This window comes from Pinus tabuliformis, chromosome J (assembly GCF_031772625.1).
Source record: "Pinus tabuliformis cultivar Carrire ecotype Pingquan chromosome J, CPIR1, whole genome shotgun sequence".
Classification (NCBI taxonomy): Eukaryota; Viridiplantae; Streptophyta; class Pinopsida; order Pinales; family Pinaceae; genus Pinus; species Pinus tabuliformis.
In genome coordinates, this window is record NC_142295.1 from 405,746,366 (window position 1) to 405,766,686 (window position 20,321).

The window sequence follows — 20,321 nt, forward strand, 5'->3', positions numbered from 1 at the left end:
AAATCATTTTTTTCTTTTTCTGTATACAAATTTGAAAATTATAAACTCAAAAAATTAGAATTCAAATTTGTGCTCCTAAGTCTAGATACCATTCCTTGTAATTAGCTTTTGATAGGCTTAGGATTTCTTATGGTAACCTTTTTGTGCCAGAGGAGAGCCATCCAAAAATGTGTGAAGGAGTTACCATGGTGATAGGAGGTAGCCCATCTTTGTGCCCCTAGGGTCTTACTTATGCATTAGGAATTTTATCACTATAAGTAAGGGTTTGGGTGGTAACATTTTGGAAGAACCATAATGATGTTTCTATTTATATAGGTTAGCATTCCCATCGAAGAGTGTCTCTTGGTACAACAATACTAACTTGTGTCAACCTATATATGTTGATCACAATGTAAGTGCAAAATTCAGGATGGAGATGGACAATCTCTAGTAGCTTCTAGACTTTGGGGGAAGGGCCTCTTGTACCATAAGCAGGAAGCCACTGATCCCTTATTGAACCACATTCATAGGATCGCATAGAGTCAACAGTAGGCCCTGCCATCAGGCTGACAGACAACTACACAAGAAGCGCGAGCTCAGGAGAAGTTGGTCCCCAGCCTCGCCTCACAATGATAAAGAGATCCCAACATTGGCCATAGCCTCTGAAGCCTCTAGTTGATGGTTGGGAACTTGTGCACCTAATAGGTGTCTATCCCTTGATCACCAGTTGAGGTCCTGACTAGTATAATCATGAACAACCTCCTCCTAACACTAGCATGATTACTTCTTAGGTTATATACACTAAAGTTATGGCCCTTTGTTTATTTCCTTTATGACTATTTCCTTTATTTCCTTTAAGCTAGCATGCATTTTTCGAGTTCTTATTAGCTTTTACTCATGCTTGCAGAGGTTGTTGTATTAAAGCTATGAACAATTTATTTAGATTGATAGTTAAATGGATATTTAGTTCAATAACACAAATTGTGCACAATTTGCCAAAAGGAAGAGAAGTCAAACATATTTTTTGAAGTTATAGATTTGCTTAAGATTTATTGAAATGAATCATTTTAAAATACGCATATTTTTTGGTTGGGCCTTTGGGCTAGAAAAAAGTAATTTTGGGAAAGTAATAAATGGTGAAGCAATGCAGCAAGAAAAATTTTGGGCACTATCTAGTTAGCAAGGCCCAATTTCCTATGGAAGAGAAGGTGTAGAGTAGCTTTTAATGATGATTCATAGGATTTTCAACTTTGAGAGTTGAAAGCATTCAAAGTTGTAGTGGCATAAATAGTAGCTAGAATGAACATGTATAGCAAAGATGTAGATTCTATGAAAATAAATGTTAAGGCAGACACTTTAAGCCTATGCTTGAGACAGAAATTTAATTGTAGTACCATGTAGCTAGCTTATTGTCTTATTCATGTATCTATATTTTTCTTATAATGTGGTATAAAGGCATGCTTTTCTACTTTTCCAAGATAAAAGTATTTGTCCATGGAAAAATAGTTCAAACCTTAAGATAGTGGATATCGCTCCCACAAATACCAACAGCTTTCATTTGTATTTTTACATCTTCCTCGCCTATGATATGCAAAACACGAATAGTGTAAAGTTAAAATATTAAAGAAAAATGAGGTAGATAAATGAATTAAACTACAAGAGTATACATTTTTTTCATTGTTTACTAAACTTGGTGTTCTAAAATTTTAATGAATAAAAACATTTCAAAAAAACAAAAATTCATCCACACCTTATTTTCAAATTAAAAACATGAACTAGTCAAAAGAAAAGGATATGAGGCAAATAAAATAGATAATGGGTGTTGAATAAAAATCAACCAAAAGTGAATTATGAAAGCGAAGAATGAACAAAAATGTTTTTGCAAGATAACATTTACCAACGTTAGGGGAATTTTGAGGTCTAAATTGGCTTCCTTGAGAAAATTATAAAATAAGAGTTATGAATTTTTAAAGAAAAAGAAAGAAAACTACCTTTTTTCAATGTATTTTCGACTTATTTCCTTATAGGTTTACTCAAATTTCAAATGTAGGTACCCATTGGATGCAAAATTTAACTTCACGTCTAATGAGTACCTATTGTACATACTTTCGAGTAGACCCACACCGAAGCATCCAACATGTACCCACTCAACATAATTTTGAGTAGACCCACACTAACAAAAAATCTGCATCCAACAAGTGTCGACACTTGACATTTGAGTAAACTTATAGGGGGGCAAGCTGAAAAGACAATTAAAAAATTAGTTTTCTTTTCCTTCCAAAAATATTTACCCTTGGCGGTTACATAATCATCTTAAATCTTACTGGTTCTTTTAAAGTTGATTTCATTACTACATTTTTTGTTTTGATGCCCATTTTTTACCTCAAAATTCCCTAATGATTGTAACGATGAACATTTAAACAAAACATCAAACATTTGTAAGAACCTTCAACCCAAAAGTCACGTAGATTGCTTGGAAATTTAAGACAGATACCAAAATGAAGAAGATTATTGGCACAACATAATGAGCACAAATTGCAAGAAAACATGATAAACATGCATACACACAATTGTGGGTATTTATAAGAGTCAAAAGAAGAATTGTTGGAAACATATTGCACACAAATTCTAAAATAGCCTCCTCATAAGTGTGCTAGAGGGAGGTAGGTATAGTGTGCTTGAGACGGAGTCCAAAGGCCAAGCACAAGTGTTAAAACATAAATACAAAAGTGATAATAAGAGAAAGATGCCAATCACAAGAATGAACTCCAAAATTAAGTGTCCTTAGCCTTATAACACTTTGTATTTCATATCAAGAAGATCACAAGATGAGATAGCACAAATGAGATCTTGAGTTGTGTATTTAAATTTTATATACAACTCAAGTGAGGCATCCCTTCAAAAGGGGTTTGTGGGCCCACAAGACAAAGGCACACACCCCAAGATGATTATTGAGCCTACATATCAAGTTTGATTAGGTCTACCTTAACCATGCCTTGTAATACAATAAAAGAAAACAATATGATCTTAGCCATAATTACAATAACATAATGATACATATCAATGGGTCATACTTAAAGCTAATTTGGTCCAAAAACAAGCCTCCTAAGGAAATTATAAAATAATAAGCCATGTATGACACATCGCATGCCATGTAAGTTAGGTTAATCTAGAGTTACAAGGTGAGAATTAAAGACTATAAGAAGTTTATTATTGTGCACACAGTAAATCATAATAGCTATCATAAAATAAATAACGTATTATTAATATATAATAATAATGAAAATACAATAAATAATATATTGTTAATATATATAATAGAAGTACAATATACTGTATAATAATAATCTAATATAATATACATAATAATAGCCACCTTTAACATGTATTAATAAATTACTAGTTGCAAATACAAAAAGAAATATAGATACAAAGATCCAAACTTTTAGAAATTAGAACATTTACAAAATACTGATACAACTAGTTAATACATCATTGATCATCAAGCATGTGAGAAATTAGAATATTTAATACACATGTCATAAAATAGAAGTCTAGAAGTTAGAACCATAAACTACAATTTTCTTATTAAATCGCTTGATGTCATCAAAATCAAAATGTATTACATAGACACTGAGTCATTAATACTCTAGGTGGGAACACCAATGGAAAATACAAAAGAGGGTAGATACTAGAACCATAGATGGAAGAATCTCATTGCTCGTCATTATCAATATGTTGAGAAACTAAGTGTAATGTAATTTAACACTTAATTCCTCTTTTTGATAATTATTTGTGAATGTTAGATGTCTTCTTATTACTTCTTATGTCTTCTTCATTAAGCAAATATACAAATGTTCAATCTTTCAGGAAGAGAGATCAAAAAGAGACAACAAACACCAAAATTAGGCTGCTAGCCAGCGCAAAACCCACAAGGGGAAAACCCAACAATCCTTCTCTTATAGAATCAGATCAAAATGAGAGATATCCAAGACCAAGACCAAGACCAAACTGCCACCAAGATACCAAGTCCAACCCTCCTCCAAGTCAACTCCAAGGGTAAAAGTTAACACTAATCAAATCTGCGCAAAACTTGTCAAACACAGAAAATTTTGGTCTTGAAACAAAGGGGGCCAAATTTCGGCCTACAATCACTTCAAAAATCTCAGCGTCTTCACACATGCAAGTTGTACTAGATCTGAAATTTGGTCAATGATGAATATTCTTCTATGCCTTTTACTTTCTTTCTCTTTCCTTTGACTTAGCTTCTTGTCTCCTTCGCTAGGTTCAAAAAAGTACTTGTGATGTGTGTGAATGTCCTCCAAGCAAGTCAATTGTCTCTTATATGTAGTTGTCCAGGAGGCTCAAATGGGTGTCACTCTAGAGGGCCAGGCCAACTTTCCCAAGGAGGGCCGACTTGGTCATCTTGTGGACTAATGACTCAACATAAAATTCAAATCCCTTTCTCTTACAGATGTCCAAATGGGACATGACTCAAATACATTTTCTTCTAACGCATAAAAAATTATTTTTGACTCTTTTTGACTCTCTAAGCATAAAGAACATGCTTTGAAAAAAATATAATAAATACATCAATGACAAATTATGAAGACCGAACCTAGTTACAACTTCAACACTCCCTCTTAACTAGGGAAGTATTCATAATGACTCAATGGGAAAATATCAAGTCGAAATATTCATATAAGAAAGGATCCAAATTGATAAGCATCGTTATAAACATCATCATAACCAGCATTGTCAAACTACCAAGGCCTCGACAAGCAAGCTCTATCTCTCCACTAGATCAAAGCACAATGCTAGGAGGCATTCAATAGGACACCACACAACCGCCTCTCCGAGGCACATGCTCCACCTAGGATCACTAAAGTATGTCCTCCACACGCCCATTTTGTAATCCATTGTCACAACACTTGACACAACCATCCTAACCATTCTTATACCATATCAATGTAATTGACTTATGATTGTTAATCCTGGTCACAGTGCATGTCTCAATAATTTCAGTCCATGATGCTTATCCAATCCACCATTCACCCTATCTGTATTCATGTATTAGACTTACGGCTGTTAGAACTAACCATAGTACATGACACATGGAGAACAAAGGTGTCCATCCTCACTCCCTCTCAAACTAGGAGGAGATATCCACAAGCCCAAGCTTGTCTCAAAAATGCTCATCCTTTCCCTTAGGAAGGGACTGTTACCGCTTAATCTAGCAGGGATCCTAGGAGGGGTTCCAAAGGGGCAACCACTAGACCAAGTGGCAACAATGGGACAAAGACCCATTGTCACCTAAGTTGATGTCCCCTTCTCTTTACATACTTTCGCTAATGGGAGGAGTCCCGATATAAGAGAAATCATTAATGATGGTATATCAATGATAAAGAGGTAGTTATTTCAAAAGCCCATTCATAGGAGAGACTCAAATGAAAAGATATTACTTGCTCAAGAAGCAAGGTGTGGGGCTCTCCAAGAAAGGCTTTAAAGGAAAACTAGACCTAGGGATGAGGGATATTCCTTGATAAGGGACACCCTAGACCTAAGATTCCTATGATAGAGGGTTACTAAGGCGGTCCTTGTGAAATTAGAGTAATAGAGGGTATGAGACACAAAGAAACCCAAGCAGACCCAATCAAGGTCAAGGGTTTTAGGTGAAACTTCAAACAAAAGATCTTGACCAAGTGAGGAGAAAACGATCAAAGATATTAGATTTGTCTTGAGTTTTTAATACCATGATCCTTAATGAAGCCACTAACCAATGAAACCTAGGTTTAAGAATGGAATTGGAGCTAGGACTTGGGATAATTCCAAATCTAACAATGGGAATTCCCTCAAAATTTGTGAGGGCCTAGAGGACACCCCAGCGTAGATGTGCTCCAACTTGCTCACCAAATGGATGGATGCAATGGATTTCATGTGATGCCTTAGGAGACACTAGGGTTAGAGCTTAGAAAAAGAAAGAGAGAGAGAGGTGAAAATATATTCGTTTAGGTGATCACCAAGGATAGGACCAGTGCCTAGCCTATTGAGAGAATGGAGTTAATGGAATTTCAACTTTTGGAGTTCTTTTATCCAATCATGGAGTTCTCTAGCAACTTCGCATAACCCTAAGGGCAACAACTAGGTTACCAAAGAAATATATACTTCTTCTGCTACAATTTGATGACTTGTCAAGGCAATTATTAAGATAATGTGCCTCTAGAAACATTCATTCACTATACCCAATCATGTAACATATGGCAATACCCTCACAAAATCAAGATTCAACAGATTCTCATTTCAATTAGGGCATAAACTTAGATTCCATGAGCGACAATTCCATACATTATGTTGAAATTTATAAGTCTATCCATTAGAAATTTAATCTGTATTCTTTTGGTTTATTTCTTGTACTTGTTAAATTCGAACAGGTTATTTAAAACATATAAATAACGAAATAAACACAATACAGTCTCAACATCTACAAATCATCAGCTCAAAGAAAACAAACACACAAGTTACACCGTTATTTTTGGACAAATGTCCCTGGAAAAACCCAATGCGGGAAAACGGTGCAGCTATTCTGAGGGTTTATTGTTATGCAGTATTTCCTTGAATACAATTGGGTGTCAAACTGGCTCACCCGACAGAGAAAAATAACTGGCAGTAATACCTCTCTATTCAGAAACAGGTACTCAAAAAACCTATCCCACGAAACCCTCTCCAGCGACTCTGAAGCTCTGCGCTGGCCCTTCTGGTCACTGCATCAGCCCCAAACCCCTCTGCGTCAGCCCTCTGAGACACTGTGCAGCCTCTAGGACACTCTGTGTCACTCCAGCTGCTCTCTGCATGGATGACGTAGTCCCTCTAGCCTTTGCGTTGTCTCTATTGGGCTCTGTGTGGCCTGCTCTGGATGTTTCTCTCGCTCTCTGCTTCTGCGCTGATCTCTTGAAAATTGTAAAAAGTTGTCCATATTTTGTGCACTAGTAGATTTACTGTTGTTTGTATTCCATTATGCAAAGTAGTATCATTGTGATTCTTGGTTTGGTAGCGTCGGAGATTTAAGATTCCATCCCAAACACCAAGATCGTGGAAAAACAACACTGCACTCATATACCCAAGTGTGGGTTTCCCTTGTTATAGCTACCCAATATACCTTGACATGTGGTCTGGATGATTCCCCTGATCCCCACTCCATTCCATCATTATATCATTTGCCACCTACCTCTTAAAGGATGTACTATAGACATGCCACCCCCTTTAGAGGTTGAACCCACCTAATAGGGTCCTTAGTTAACCCCCTTTTGAGCTTGGAGACACTTGTACTTGCCAAAGCCCACTATGGAAGGGCATGCCACCATGAAGTGCCTCATTGATCCCATAACTTGTAAGCATTATTACTTGATTATTTTAATGATTTTTTGTATTGGAAGGCAAGGGGACGCATTGGATCTTATGTAGGATTGCAGGGGGGTCTTCATTTAGGGCTTGGTCTCCCTATATGAGGTCTTAGCTCTCTAGAGTGCCACATTGGAACTTGTAGGGTGAGCATTGAGAGCCATGGATCTCCACCATAGAAGATATTACTTCATGGATCTCCAGCAGTGTCCATTACTTTCTTGTGTTCCACCTTTTGGATGAGGATGATGCACCTAGTCCACCATGCCTAGTCGGCTCCACAATTGCACCATACACTTGGCAGATGTTCCAGGATGCCTCCCGATGAAAATGGAGGGTTCATGTCATCACTCCAGCCTTTACAAATGGTTTACAGGAATATTTGATCCATTTGGAGACCCATCAGGTTGTCCTTGTGCCCCCACACCCACTTGGGAGCACCACAGGTTCTTGATTGGATAACAAGGGGCCAACCTCTTGTTCACTATGTTGGAATCTTTTTATTCATCATGACACCCCTTGGACTTCATCAGGCCTCCTCAAAGGCCCAACGACATCAATTTGTTGATCATTCGACCCTCTTGAGGGGCTTTTATTTACATTATTGACCTATTTGGTGGGATTGTAACCAAAATTTTTGTTATTATGCACATTATTTTACTTTAGGGGCTAAATTAGGCCTAATTAGCTAAATCGAATTCATTAGAAAGTGTATAAATAGAAGTGTGATGGAATCATTTGATAATCATCACTTGGATTGGATCATTCTCTCTTGTTAGATCTTCACTATTCTATTTGGAGGACAAAATTGGATGGATGGATGGATGAATTTTGGTGTTTAAATCTCTTCATTTTTGTCTTGGAGCTTCTATATTTGCATATGATGATGATTGGATATACTTGTTCACACATGGATGCCCTCTTTTAATTCTATTTTGTCTTTTTCTTATGTCACATGCATGTTGTTGGGAAATTTCACTACACTAGGCTGAAATTTATTGCTTTTCTTGTGTGAAATGGTGGAAATTTGTCTTTTATAGCATTGCATCATGTCATGGGCCATGTTTCAATAAGTGAATGTTCCTAGAGATCTTTTGTTATAATATTTTCTTGATAAGTCATCACATATCTCATATTGAAGTATAAAGATCGTGAAGCAATTTTCTCGTACCCTAATTGCCATGCGAAATTGTTCTAGAAGCCTCCTTGACTAAGTGAAATCATCCCAATCATTGGAATCTCCTTGACTCCATTTCTCCCAAAGGAATAGGCACTGGTCCTCCATAGGTGATCACCAAAAAGCATAATCTTTATCACCTCTCCCTCTTTCTTCTAGGCCTAGCCTCCATAGGGGACCTAGGGCATCACATTTCTCACAAGTTACTCATCAAAAAAATGTGAACTCCTAACCTCTACTGCATTGTTGTGTCTCCTAGGAGCCCTCCAAATTTGAAGCTATTCCGATGGTGGGATCTCGAGATATTTCAAACCCGAGCTCCGAGATTGTTTCTTTCCCTTTGATTCCCTTGGCTAGCGACCTCACTGGGATCATTGTATCAAGATTGTTGAAAATTATTCCTTTGATTCCCTTGGCTAGCGACCTCACTGGGATCATTGTATTAAGATTGTTGAAAATTATTCCTTTGATCCCCTTCTTCCCCTCAATTAGGTCAAGCATACCCTTGATTGATCAACTCCACCCCCTTGACCTAACTTTGGGTCCACTTGGTCCCATGTGGTCCCACAACCTTTTGAAGATAATTTCACAAAGACCACTTGGAATCCAAGTTTTCACAAGGATCTCTTGGACTAGATCCCTCCTTTACAAGTCTTATTTGCAAAACCTAGCCCTTGAAATCCCCTTGGCCCTTCTTAGAGAGCTTTACACCTTACTTCTCAAGCAAGTAAACCACAAAATTGAGTCTATCTTGTGAATAGGCCCTTAGGGATCACTCTTTATAGTTTCATTGACTTATTGATCTAGTGATTCTCTTCATGCCGGGTCTCCTCCCATCGGTGAAAGTCCGTAAAGAGCAGGGAGCTTTAGCTGAGGTGACAGTCGGCTATTGCTCCATTGTTTCCCTTGACATAATAGTTGTCCCTTTAGGATCCCCTCCTAGGACCCCTACTAGTTTGAGTGGTAACAAGCCTCTTAGGTCTTCTTGCACACAAGACTATTGTTCCATATGCATTTCTTTCATACTTAGGCCTAAGAGCTTCTTCAATAGTGCTCTTGTCTTCACCATAGCTTTGATACCATGTCGAGAAACCAAGTGTAATGTAATTTAACACTTAATTCCTATTCTTCATAATTACTTGTGAATGTTAGATGTCTTCTTATTACTTCTTTTGTCTTCTTCATCAAGAAATTATACAAATGTTCAATCTTTCAGGAAAGTATAGAGATCACAAAGACACAAGAGACACCAAAAATTAGGTTGTTAGCCAGGGCAACACCCACAAGGGGAAAACCCAACAATCCTTCTCTTATAGAATCAGATCAAAATGGGAGATATCCAATGCCAATACCAAGACCAAACTACCACCAAGATACCAAGTCCAACCCTCCTCCAAAATTCAAAGTCAACACTCGTCAAATCTGCTCCAAACTGGTCAAACACAAAAAAATTTCGTCCTGCCACAAAGGGAGTTGAATTTCAGCCCGTAGTCACCACAGAAATCTCAGCCTCTTCACATGTGCGAGTTGTACTTCGGTCAATGTGAATATTCTTCTATGCCTTTTACTTGCTTTATCTTTCCTTTGACTTAGCTTCTTGTCTCCTTTGCTAGGTTCTGAAAAGTACTTCTTGTGATGTGTGTGAATGTCCTCCAAGTAGGTTGAATTGTCTCTTATATATAGTTGTCCAAAGAGGGTCGAATGGGTGTCACTTTGGAGGGCCAGGCCAACTTGTCCAAGGAGGGCCGACATGGTTTCCAACACAAGATCTCCAAAACCCAGAAAAAGTTTCCGGAGAAAACGCTTAAAGAAAGCTCAATTAAGTAAATTGATCAATGCTTAAATATTTCCTAAGTCTAACTTAGGAAAAGTGATTAATTAACAATAATTAATTGATAAAGGTGAGAATTCTCTAGAAACTCACAGGGATCGAGTTGGAGATGATTTTAGTCATTGATGGAGATCTAATCATGGTCGTTGGTTCACCAGCGAGAGATTACAAGAGCAACTCAATGGGGATGGAGACGATACACTTGAGAGAGCGATTTCCTTGGCAGATCGAGCTACCCAGTTGCAGAGTTCAAGCAAGGGAGAGAAGCTTGAGCCAGAAGGGACACAACAGTTGCAGTAGAAACAGAGTGGCAGTAGAGATTTCAGAGAAGATTTCCTGTTCCAGAGAGGCAACAACAAGAGGTCGAGTTATTCCACTGGAGGCATCGCAGGAAACTTTAGAGCGCAGTTCGATTTAGCTGAGGAGGAGGTTGATTAAGGAGTTAGAGTCCGAGATAATTTTCCAGAGGGTCAAAGAATCACTTCCAGTAGCAACAATAGGCAAGATGTCTTGATCAGAGGCAAATTCAAGCTGCGCAAAGTCAGCTTAGGAGTCTTGGATAGCCATGTTTGAGTGGCCAGTTTGCAGTCGGATTGTTTGTGGGGAAGGGAAAATATCCCTTAATAATTTTGGCAAATTATTTGATAGGGATTGCTAGTTTGGCATCTAGATTGTACTCAGATTTCATTGTTGCATAATAATAATAAAACCCTCATTTGATGCACTGATTTTCCCACATTGGGTTTTTCCAAGAAAATTTGTCCAAAAAAAACGGTGTCATTTTTATTGTGTTATCATTATCTCAATTTCCTGTTTATTTCCACAACATATTTTATTTGTGAAAAAATTCAATGTGAGTTATTTGTTGTTTGTCGTAGCAAATAAACTGCATAATTTATTCAGTTAGAAGAATAATTTCTAGTTGTTGTAATTTAAGGAAATTTCACATGGTATCAAAAAAGTTTGATAGATCTGGATCTCAGTGATGAAGAGGGAGAAATTTCACAGTTCGGAGGGAGTCTGAGCAAATTTCCTCCAGATCTGCGGAGAGGTCCATCCAGGCAGTGTGAATTGTTGGGTAGGGGTTCAATTTCTAGTTGCAGGGGTAGGAAAAGTCTGAACAAGCTCAGTAGAAGTTCCAGTAGGCAGTGTTGGTGCCAAGAAGCAATTCCGGTAGGCAGATCAGAGAGTTAATTGAGCAAATCTGGGCACATTGATTTTGTAGTAGTTTTGCAGTAGTAGAATCAACGTTGGGTGGAAGAGAAAAGCACACAAGAATTTCTAGAATTTCTCAGAGGGTTTCCAGATCCAGGTTCAGGAGGAAATCCACAAATTTCAATTGCAGCAAGTCGTGCGAGTTTTTCCAAACTCCAGAGTATCCAGTTCTAGTTGCAGAGATTGCATATCGTGTGCCAATTCCCGAAGAAGGACATCCAGAAGGATGAGAGAGTAGTCTTAATCAGAAACTAAAAGAAAAATACTAGCCAGAGGACTTTCGGAGGTAGGTCTGTGCATTCCTCAAGGAGTGCGAGTAGCAGAAAGAAGGCCAAGTAGGAGACAAAAGGAGATTTCCAAATCTAGTCTCCAATTATTTGAGTTTTGCAGATTGTGTAGCTTTCTAGAGATGGTCATACGAGATTCCTAAAGGAGGCCGTGTGAGTTAGCTAGAACGTAGATCTAGGCAGCAGATCGACTTCCAATTGCCAAAGACAAGCGCGAGTTGTCTAGTACGAGTTGCAAAAGCAAATAAGGGTTCCAAACAGGGACCGAGCTCAAAAGGAGATAATGGGGCACCGGATCCAAGAGGAGTATGATACGCCAGTATGTTAGGATGGGAAGCGTCTAGTGTAGATGTAACAAGGAGATCAATTATATCAGTTCTAGATTGTTGTTGCATGCCCATCACCTTTTCTACAGGGGCCAACGATATCATAGTAGCAGGTTCAATGTCAGCAAATGCAATCAGTTATTCAAATGAAAACTACATAGCTAGTTGCAATCTGTACTCGAGAGACAGTTGCAGTGACACAAGTAGTGAGAATTGGCCAATTGCAAAAAGAAAGTCGCAGTTCCAGCGAAAGAGGTTTCCAGTTTTTTGGAGAACGAAAGGAGGTCGAGCTAATTCCAACATATAAATTTGAGGGAGGCAATGCGAATTGGCCAGTTGTAGAGAGCAAGGCATAGTTTTAGCCAGAGACAATCAACCAGTCCATGTTGCAGAGGCTACAGATCGTATACCAGTGCTGAGAGGAAATCCAGAGGCAGAAAGAGTAGTTTTTAGTATGCAGCAGGAGGCAAAGTGTCTATTGGAAGGGTTTTCAGAGACGAGATTGGTGTTCACGCAGCAGAACTATGCAGTCTAGTCGGCATGAAGGCATGATTGTAAGTGGCAGTGGAGAGGCTTTGCTAGAAGGAAAGTGAGATTTCCCTGATATTTTTGTGGGATATCGAGACTCAGAGGGAGTCTAGCTTCAGAGGGAGAAGCCCTATGGAAGCTTAGTACTTCAGGATCTGAGGTGATCAGTACACAGTTGCAATGATAACAACAGCGCAGAGGCTTCAGTAGTGTATGATCAGAGTTGCGCAGTAATAGCGCAGGGTGATAACAATTCTACCTCCAGATGGAGCAGGAGCATAGTGCTTCAGAGTTGCAGAGATTTGAGCAGTGTCCAAGGAAGATTGTATTGGACAAGTGTTTCTTCTTGGATCATTACCTTCGCTACAAGGGCCCACAATAGTCAGTAGCAGATGGATCAGTGTCAGCATGGCGTAGTCATATCTTGAGGGACTATTGTAGAGCTAGTTGTAGTCAAATGCTAAGGGAACCATAGTAGTTGCAACGCAGACAGATACTCAGTAGTCAGTGCAGAGGCTAGTTGCAGTCAGAGACTCAGGAGACAGTGGCAGCACAGGGACAAAGTTGATTCAAAGTTTGGTTCTTAGTTGCAGTAGTTGCAGCAGCAACATCAACATGAGATGAGTTGCGACACAGTGTAGTGTCAGTAGCAACAAGAATCAAAGTATGTGCAGTGGATTGGTGGGTAATGATAGGTTGTCACAATTGTCAAACATCAACAACATATGGGAGGATGTTATGAGACAGTAGAACACCTTCCTCGCTAAGAGGGAGTGTTAGTTTTGTATCATCATACAGGTGTTACAGTCTCGACTTTGGTTAAAGAGGTTTAGAAACACAAGATCTCCAAAACCCAGAAAATGTTTAAGGAGAAAACACCTAGAGAAGGCTCAATTAAGTTAACTGATCAATAATTAAATATTTCCCAACTTAGGAAAAGTGATTAATTAACAGTAATTAATTGAGAAAGGTGAGAATTCTCTAGAAACTCACACGAATCGAGTTGGAGATGATCTTAGCCATTGATGGGGATCTATTCATGGTCGTTGGTTCACCAACGAGATATTATAACAACTCGATGGGGATGGAGACGATACACTTGAGAGAGCTACCCAATTGTAGAGTTCAAGCAAAGGAGAGAAGTTCTTCAACCATTGCATCCGACCACACCTACTGTTGTGCGGCCTTATCTGGAAGGCTTGTTATCTACCAACTAACTGACTAACGCTATGTAGCCAGTGTACCTCTCTAGTTGTCTTCGCTCTCTTTTTCCTGTCCTAGGAGTCCCCAAAAAATCCTGAGCATCCTTGAGTGTCTGTTGAACCTCGCAGTTCCTCTTGCCAATGGTGGAGTTAGGAATATCTACATCTATATCCTCCTGATGCATCTCCCTAAGCTGCTACATATGTTTCTCCATGTTCTATGAACTCTCAGGAACACTTGCACCTAAACTAGTGCTCATACTCAGGACTCTACTTGTGCTCTGCTGCCCCTGATCCTGCTCCTCAACTCTTGGATATTTTGTTGTTTCTCACTCTGATTACTAGCTATTGGCAAATCTTTGGACCTCCTGTATGCCTTGTCCTCCATGAACTTGACATCTCTACTAACAATGATTCCCCTGGTCCCTGGAATAAATATCCGATAAGCCTTGGAGGTTTGAGTGTAACCAACAAAATAGCCTCACTCGACAGTCTGATCTAACTTCTAACGTGTGTCTCCTAGAATGTGACAATATGCTAGGCTGCCAAATATCCTAAAGTGACTAACATCTGGCTTATTTCGCGCCAATGCCTCCTCAGGTGTCATCTTGCCAAGCACTCTATGTGGGACCCTGTTCTGTATGTAGACTATTGTATTGCATGCCTCTGCCCAGAAAGAACGTGGGATATCCCGTCATATAGCATTGCTCTCATTGCCTCCGAATTAGAACGGTTTTTCGTCTTAGCAACCCCATTATGTTGTGATTTGTAAGGAACCGTCCACTCTCTCCTAATTCCTATAACAATACAAAACTCTTGGAATTACTTACTGGTGTACTCACCTCTGTTATCTTACCAAAGGGTCCAGATCTTCCTACCTGTCATGTTCTCCACTAGAGCCTTAAACTCCTGAAAGCGACTAAAGACCTCATCCTTGGTCTTCAAGAAGTAGATCCAAGTCTTCTTGGAGAAATCATCAATAAAAGTTGCAAAGTACTCATACCCCCTGAGAGATTTCATAGACACTGGCCCGCATATATCTGAATGCACTAAGTCAAGTATCCCCTGCGATTTATTGTCATTCCTTGTAAAGGTTGCTTTCGCAAACTTCCCCAACACACATCCTCTACAAACGTCATCATGCTTTGTGCTCACCTCTGGAACACCTGTCACCGTCTCACGAAGCAATCTAAGTGCTCCATGATGTATATGGCCCATCCTCCTATGCCATAGCTCCCCCTGATCCCTTAGATTGCTACTGCTAACCAGTGCCTTAGGAGTATCCATCTGCAACTTGTACAATCGGTTGCTCCTAACTCCAATTGCTATAGGTGACCTCCAATCTTTGTGCTTCAATAGCACTTGCACCCCTCTAAAGAGAACATCATACCCTTTATCCTGAAGGATATATACAGAGATCAAGTTCATCCCCAAACCTGGCACATGCAACATGTCATGAATAGGAATTGGCTTGCCATTCTCCCTCTGAAATAAAACAGTCTCTTTTACAACTGGGTTTCACTTGGACTTATTCCCAATCTAAATCTGAAATATGATGTCCTCCTCCTTATAACTTGAGAAGTGCACTCTAACTCATATCATGTGGAATGATGCTCCACTATCTATTTACCAAATAGGCAAGCGATCAATGTGAAGTCGAGCTAGATAGGCAAGCGATCAATGTGAATTCCTGATCCATCCTACTGGAGAGCTCATCTGCACTAGCTGAAGTTGTTGCTTGCTTCTTGCCCTTCTTTTTCCTCTGTGGACAATCGTTGACATAGTGGCCAAACTCATGACATCCATAGCACTTGACTTTCGAAAGGTCCTTTTTCTTCTTCTCTCCTTTTAGGCTTGATCCTTTGCTAGATCCCTTCTTCGCCTTCCCTTTTCCTGCTAGGGCTACATTTTCTTATTCCTTCTCAACCTTAAGAGTTTTTCCACTGCTGCTACTACTGCCACTAACTAATCTTACTCTAAGTTCCTCCCGAGTGAAATCACTCCATAGGCAATCCCAACTTGGAAACTGGTCTCATCCATTGGTAACTTGGAAAAGACATCCCACTTCCTACGAAACCCATTCAGGGCCACTCGCACCAACTCGACATCACTTAGCCTATCTCTAACTGCAGCCAATCCATCCCTGGCAAGCTCTTATGAGATAGGAAACTATGTCTTCACCCTTCTACATATTAATTGTCCTCAACTTCTCTCTGAGAATCATTCTCCTATTTTCTGTAGGATTCTGGTACAAATTTACAATTGCGTCACATTCGTTGGGTCCTTTGCAATATGAAAGACTTTATGGTTCTTGACTCCATAAAGGATAATTCTCTTGGCTCTGGCATTCTCCTTTCTATAGGATGTCAACTGTTGTGGATCTATCGGTATGGCTATAATAGTAGTTGCATACTCCTTCTGTCCAAACTTGTCCAATAGAAAAAACATATTGGCTTTCCAAATGCAAAAATTAGAGCTTCCATCCAATCTATCCAGATCTCTCAAACCTGCTACGTCCATCTCTGAAAAACTAGAAATATAGCAAAATTCAAATGAACTAGAGAATATAAACTGAGTTGAAAACCCTTGAACTTTCTCTTCCTGTGCCTGCACACATCCTCCCTTTTCCCCCAGATCCGCTCTAATATCATGTGAATTTTAATACTGTTGTAGTTAACTGGTTATTATTCACCTATCAATTGATTTTTTGTCTTTTGCAATTAATTGTGGCAAACACTGAATAAAACACCACTGCAACTTCACAAAAAATAAATGAACCAATGGAACTGAGAAAATTATTGTGCACACACAAATAATGAACACCAATATTTTTGGACAAATGTCCCTGGAAAAACCCCAGTGTCGGGAAAACTAGTTCAGTAATATTATTAATTCTTCAGCAAAATCTATGATAGAGAAATTACAATTGTTTTCCATAAATTAGAAAACCTCCAAAAAATTAATCCTATCACTTTTGCAAGTCGATCCACCCACCTAGAAGCAATCTGGCCTCTAATCAATTCGGCCTCCCTCTGGCTCCTGAACTAGTCACACATGTGGCCCTAGCTCACGCCCTTCTCTAGCATAGAAATTTGGCCTCCTCTAATCAATTCGGCCTCCCTCTGGCTCCTAAACTAGTCACACATGTGGCCCTGGCTCACGCCCTTCTCTAGTAAACTCGCCCTACTGAGAAAATGAACTCGACCTCCATTGGATTTCGATCTCAATTGGAAATCTCGACTTTCTTGTGCAAATGGATCATTCTAGCAATTTATCTCCTTGCTTTGGCAATTTTTCCTCTCTGGAGCAATTTGTATTCCTTTCTACATGTAAACCATCTGTAAGGGCTAGGATGATGGCATAAGCTCTCCCTTTGTCTCCCGCGGTGCCTCGTGAGGCACATCCTCATCTAGACCATGGAACATCTACCATGTGTGTGGTACAAGTGTGAAGCCAACTGGGCATGGTGATCCAGGTGCATCATCCTCATCCAAAAGGTGGAACATGAGAAATCATTGAATGGTGTTGGGGATCCATGAAGTGATCTCTACTATGGTGGAGGCCCAGGGTTCTCTATGCTCACCCTACAAGCGCCACTGTGACCCTTTGGAGGTTTGGACCTCGTGTAGGGAGACCAAACCATAAATGGAGACCCATTTGCAATCCTGTATAAGATCCAATGCGTCCCCTTGCCTTCCAGTACAATAAATCATTAGAGTGATTAAGGAAAAGAGCTTACAAATCATAGAAAACAAGTGGACACTTCATAGTGGCAAGCCCTTTCATAGTGGGTTTTTGCATGTACAAGTGTCTCCAGAGTCCAAGTTCAATAAGGGGGTTAACCAAGGACCCTATTAGGTGGCTTCTTCCTCTAAACGGGGTGACATGTCCATTGTACATCCATCAAATGGTAGGTGGCATATGATATAGTGATGGAATGGAGTGAGGCATGAGGTGGAAGCTCTGGGTCACATGCCATGGTACAAGGGTAGCTAATATAGGGAAGCCCACACGAGATTATATGAATATAGGGGGGAGAAATCGTGGTACATGAGTGCGTGCATAGATCCTCCTTTTTCCCCCAAATCCACTCTAATATCATGGGAAATTTTAAGGCTGTTGTAGTTAACTAGTTATTATTCACCTATCAATTGATTATTTGTTTTCTGCAATTAATTGTGGCAAATACTGAATCAAACACAAGTGCAACTTCACAAAAAATAAATGAACCAATGGAACTGAGAAAATTATTGTGCACACACAAATAATGAACACCAATATTTTTGGACAAATGTCCCTGGAAAAACCCCAGTGTCGAGAAAACTAGTTCAGCAAATGAGTAATTTTATTAATTCTTCAGCAAAATCTATGATAGAGAAATTACAATTGTTTTCCATAAATTAGAAAACCTCCAAAAAATTAATTCTATCACTTTTGCAAGTCGATCCACCCACATGGAAGCCATGTGGCCTCCTCTAATCAATTCAACCTCCCTCTGGCTCCTGAACTAGTCTCACATGTGGCCCTGGCTCACACCCTTCTCTAGCAAACTCACAATGCTGAGAAAATGAACTCAACCTCCACTGGATTTCGAGCTCAACTGAAAATCTCGACTTTCCTGTGCAAATGGATTACTCTAGCAATTTATCTCCTTTCTTTGGCAATCCGTCCTCTCTGGAGCAATTTGTACTCCTTTCTACATGTAAACCATTTGTAAGGGCTAGGATGATGGCATAAGCCCTCCCTCTGTCTCCCGCAGTGAGACACGTCCTCATCTAGACCACGGAACATCTTCCAAGTGTCTGATACAAGTGTGAAGTCAACTAGGCATGGTGATCCAAATGCATCATCCTCATCCAAAAGGTAGAACACGAGAAATCACTGAATGGTGTTGGGGATCCATGAAGTGATCTCTGTTATGGTGGAGGCCCAGGGTTCTCTACGCTCACCCTACAAGTGCCAATGTGACCCTCTGGAGGGCTTGGACCTCGTATAGGGAGACAAAACCCCAAATGGAGACCCATCTGCAATCCTGTATAAGATCCAATGCGTCCCCTCGCCTTCCAGTACAACAAATCATTAGATTGATTAAGTAAAAGAGCTTACAAATCATGGAAAATAAGTGGACACTTCATAGTGGCAAGCCCTTCCATAGTGGGTTTTTGCATGTATAGATGTCTCCAAGCTCAATAAGGGGGTTAACCAAGGACCCTATTAGGCGGTTTCTTCATCTAAACGGGGTGACATCTCCATGGTACATCCATCAAATTGTAGGTGGAATGTGATATAGTAATGGAATGGAGTGGGGCATGATGGGGAAGCTCTGGATCACATGCCATGGTACAAGGGTAGCTAAGATAGGGAAGCCCACACGAGAGTATATGAGTGTAGGGGGGAGAAATTGTGGTACATGGGTTACCCCGACCTTTCTTTTTCCACCCTTGTTCATATGTCTTCTGCCTTTGAATGATTTTTCTTCATAACTGCTCAGGGCTCTATTGATAAGTGTAGAAAGAAAGTCTCAATTTGACTTAGCCTTGGTCAAATTGAGTAAATTCGAAATTTCCACATCAGCGGACAAGTTGGAGGCAGTTAAGTAAGGTGACATGGCTCTTGTCCCTCAGTTAGCTAAGTAAATTCGAGTTAGAGAGCTTGGAGTTTAGTTATGCATGTGTGATTGCTAATTTGTAGCAATCCAGTTCAGTTATTTCCAGTTGTATTAAGTTAAACTAGTTCTAATTGTTGATAGAACTAGTTGGAGGTCAATTGTGCAGTGGGACAATAATCTAACTCAAAGATCATCCAGTTAACTGATCAATCAACCAAAAATAGCTCATGCACGCAAGGAATTCGAATTGCTCAGTGATGGTGGAGATTCCAAGCCAATATAACATTAGTTGTAGACTAGTTCTAACTGTACAAGTGTTGCATGCAATCAATAATTAATCCTTGGGAATTGCGCAATCGATTAGAGGAAAATTCCTAAAAATAGGGGCCTTATTCCTCAAGATTTGTGCAACGAAATAGGAGATCAGGTGGAGGCAGAAATTGACTAAGTCTGGGTCAAATCTTTTCATTGAGCAAAGAGAAAAATTATTCACTTGCAGGTTGAGCTCAGAGCAAGCAATCAATTGTAATACATTCTCTATTCATCTTATTAATGCAAGCATGCTTAAGGGGTTTTTAATAGTTCGTTTCCCCTAGATAAATTTGTGTACTTGTGTATGTGATTGATGCATGTTTGCGAATGTTGTCCTAAATTGTGAACTAATTTTGCGGAGCAATAGAGTAGAATTGTGTCTCTTGATTTAGATTAAATTTCTTGAGCAGTTGCAATTCTATCACCATATTTCTACATGGTATCAGAGCAGGATTCAC

The 20,321-nt window shown here is 39.6% G+C and overlaps 1 protein-coding gene across 3 annotated transcripts in view; it reads right to left on the reverse strand.

The window, feature by feature from the left end:
• The window catches only part of LOC149227541 (L-idonate 5-dehydrogenase-like), a 370,827-nt gene that overhangs the window by 282,196 nt on the left and 68,310 nt on the right, over positions 1–20,321 (reverse strand). For all 3 annotated transcript variants that reach the window (XM_089377810.1, XM_089377811.1, XM_089377809.1), the window contains exon 2: positions 1,493–1,560. In XM_089377810.1, coding sequence (XP_089233936.1) covers positions 1,493–1,560 — 68 coding nt within the window. The remainder of the gene's footprint in view (positions 1–1,492; positions 1,561–20,321) is intronic.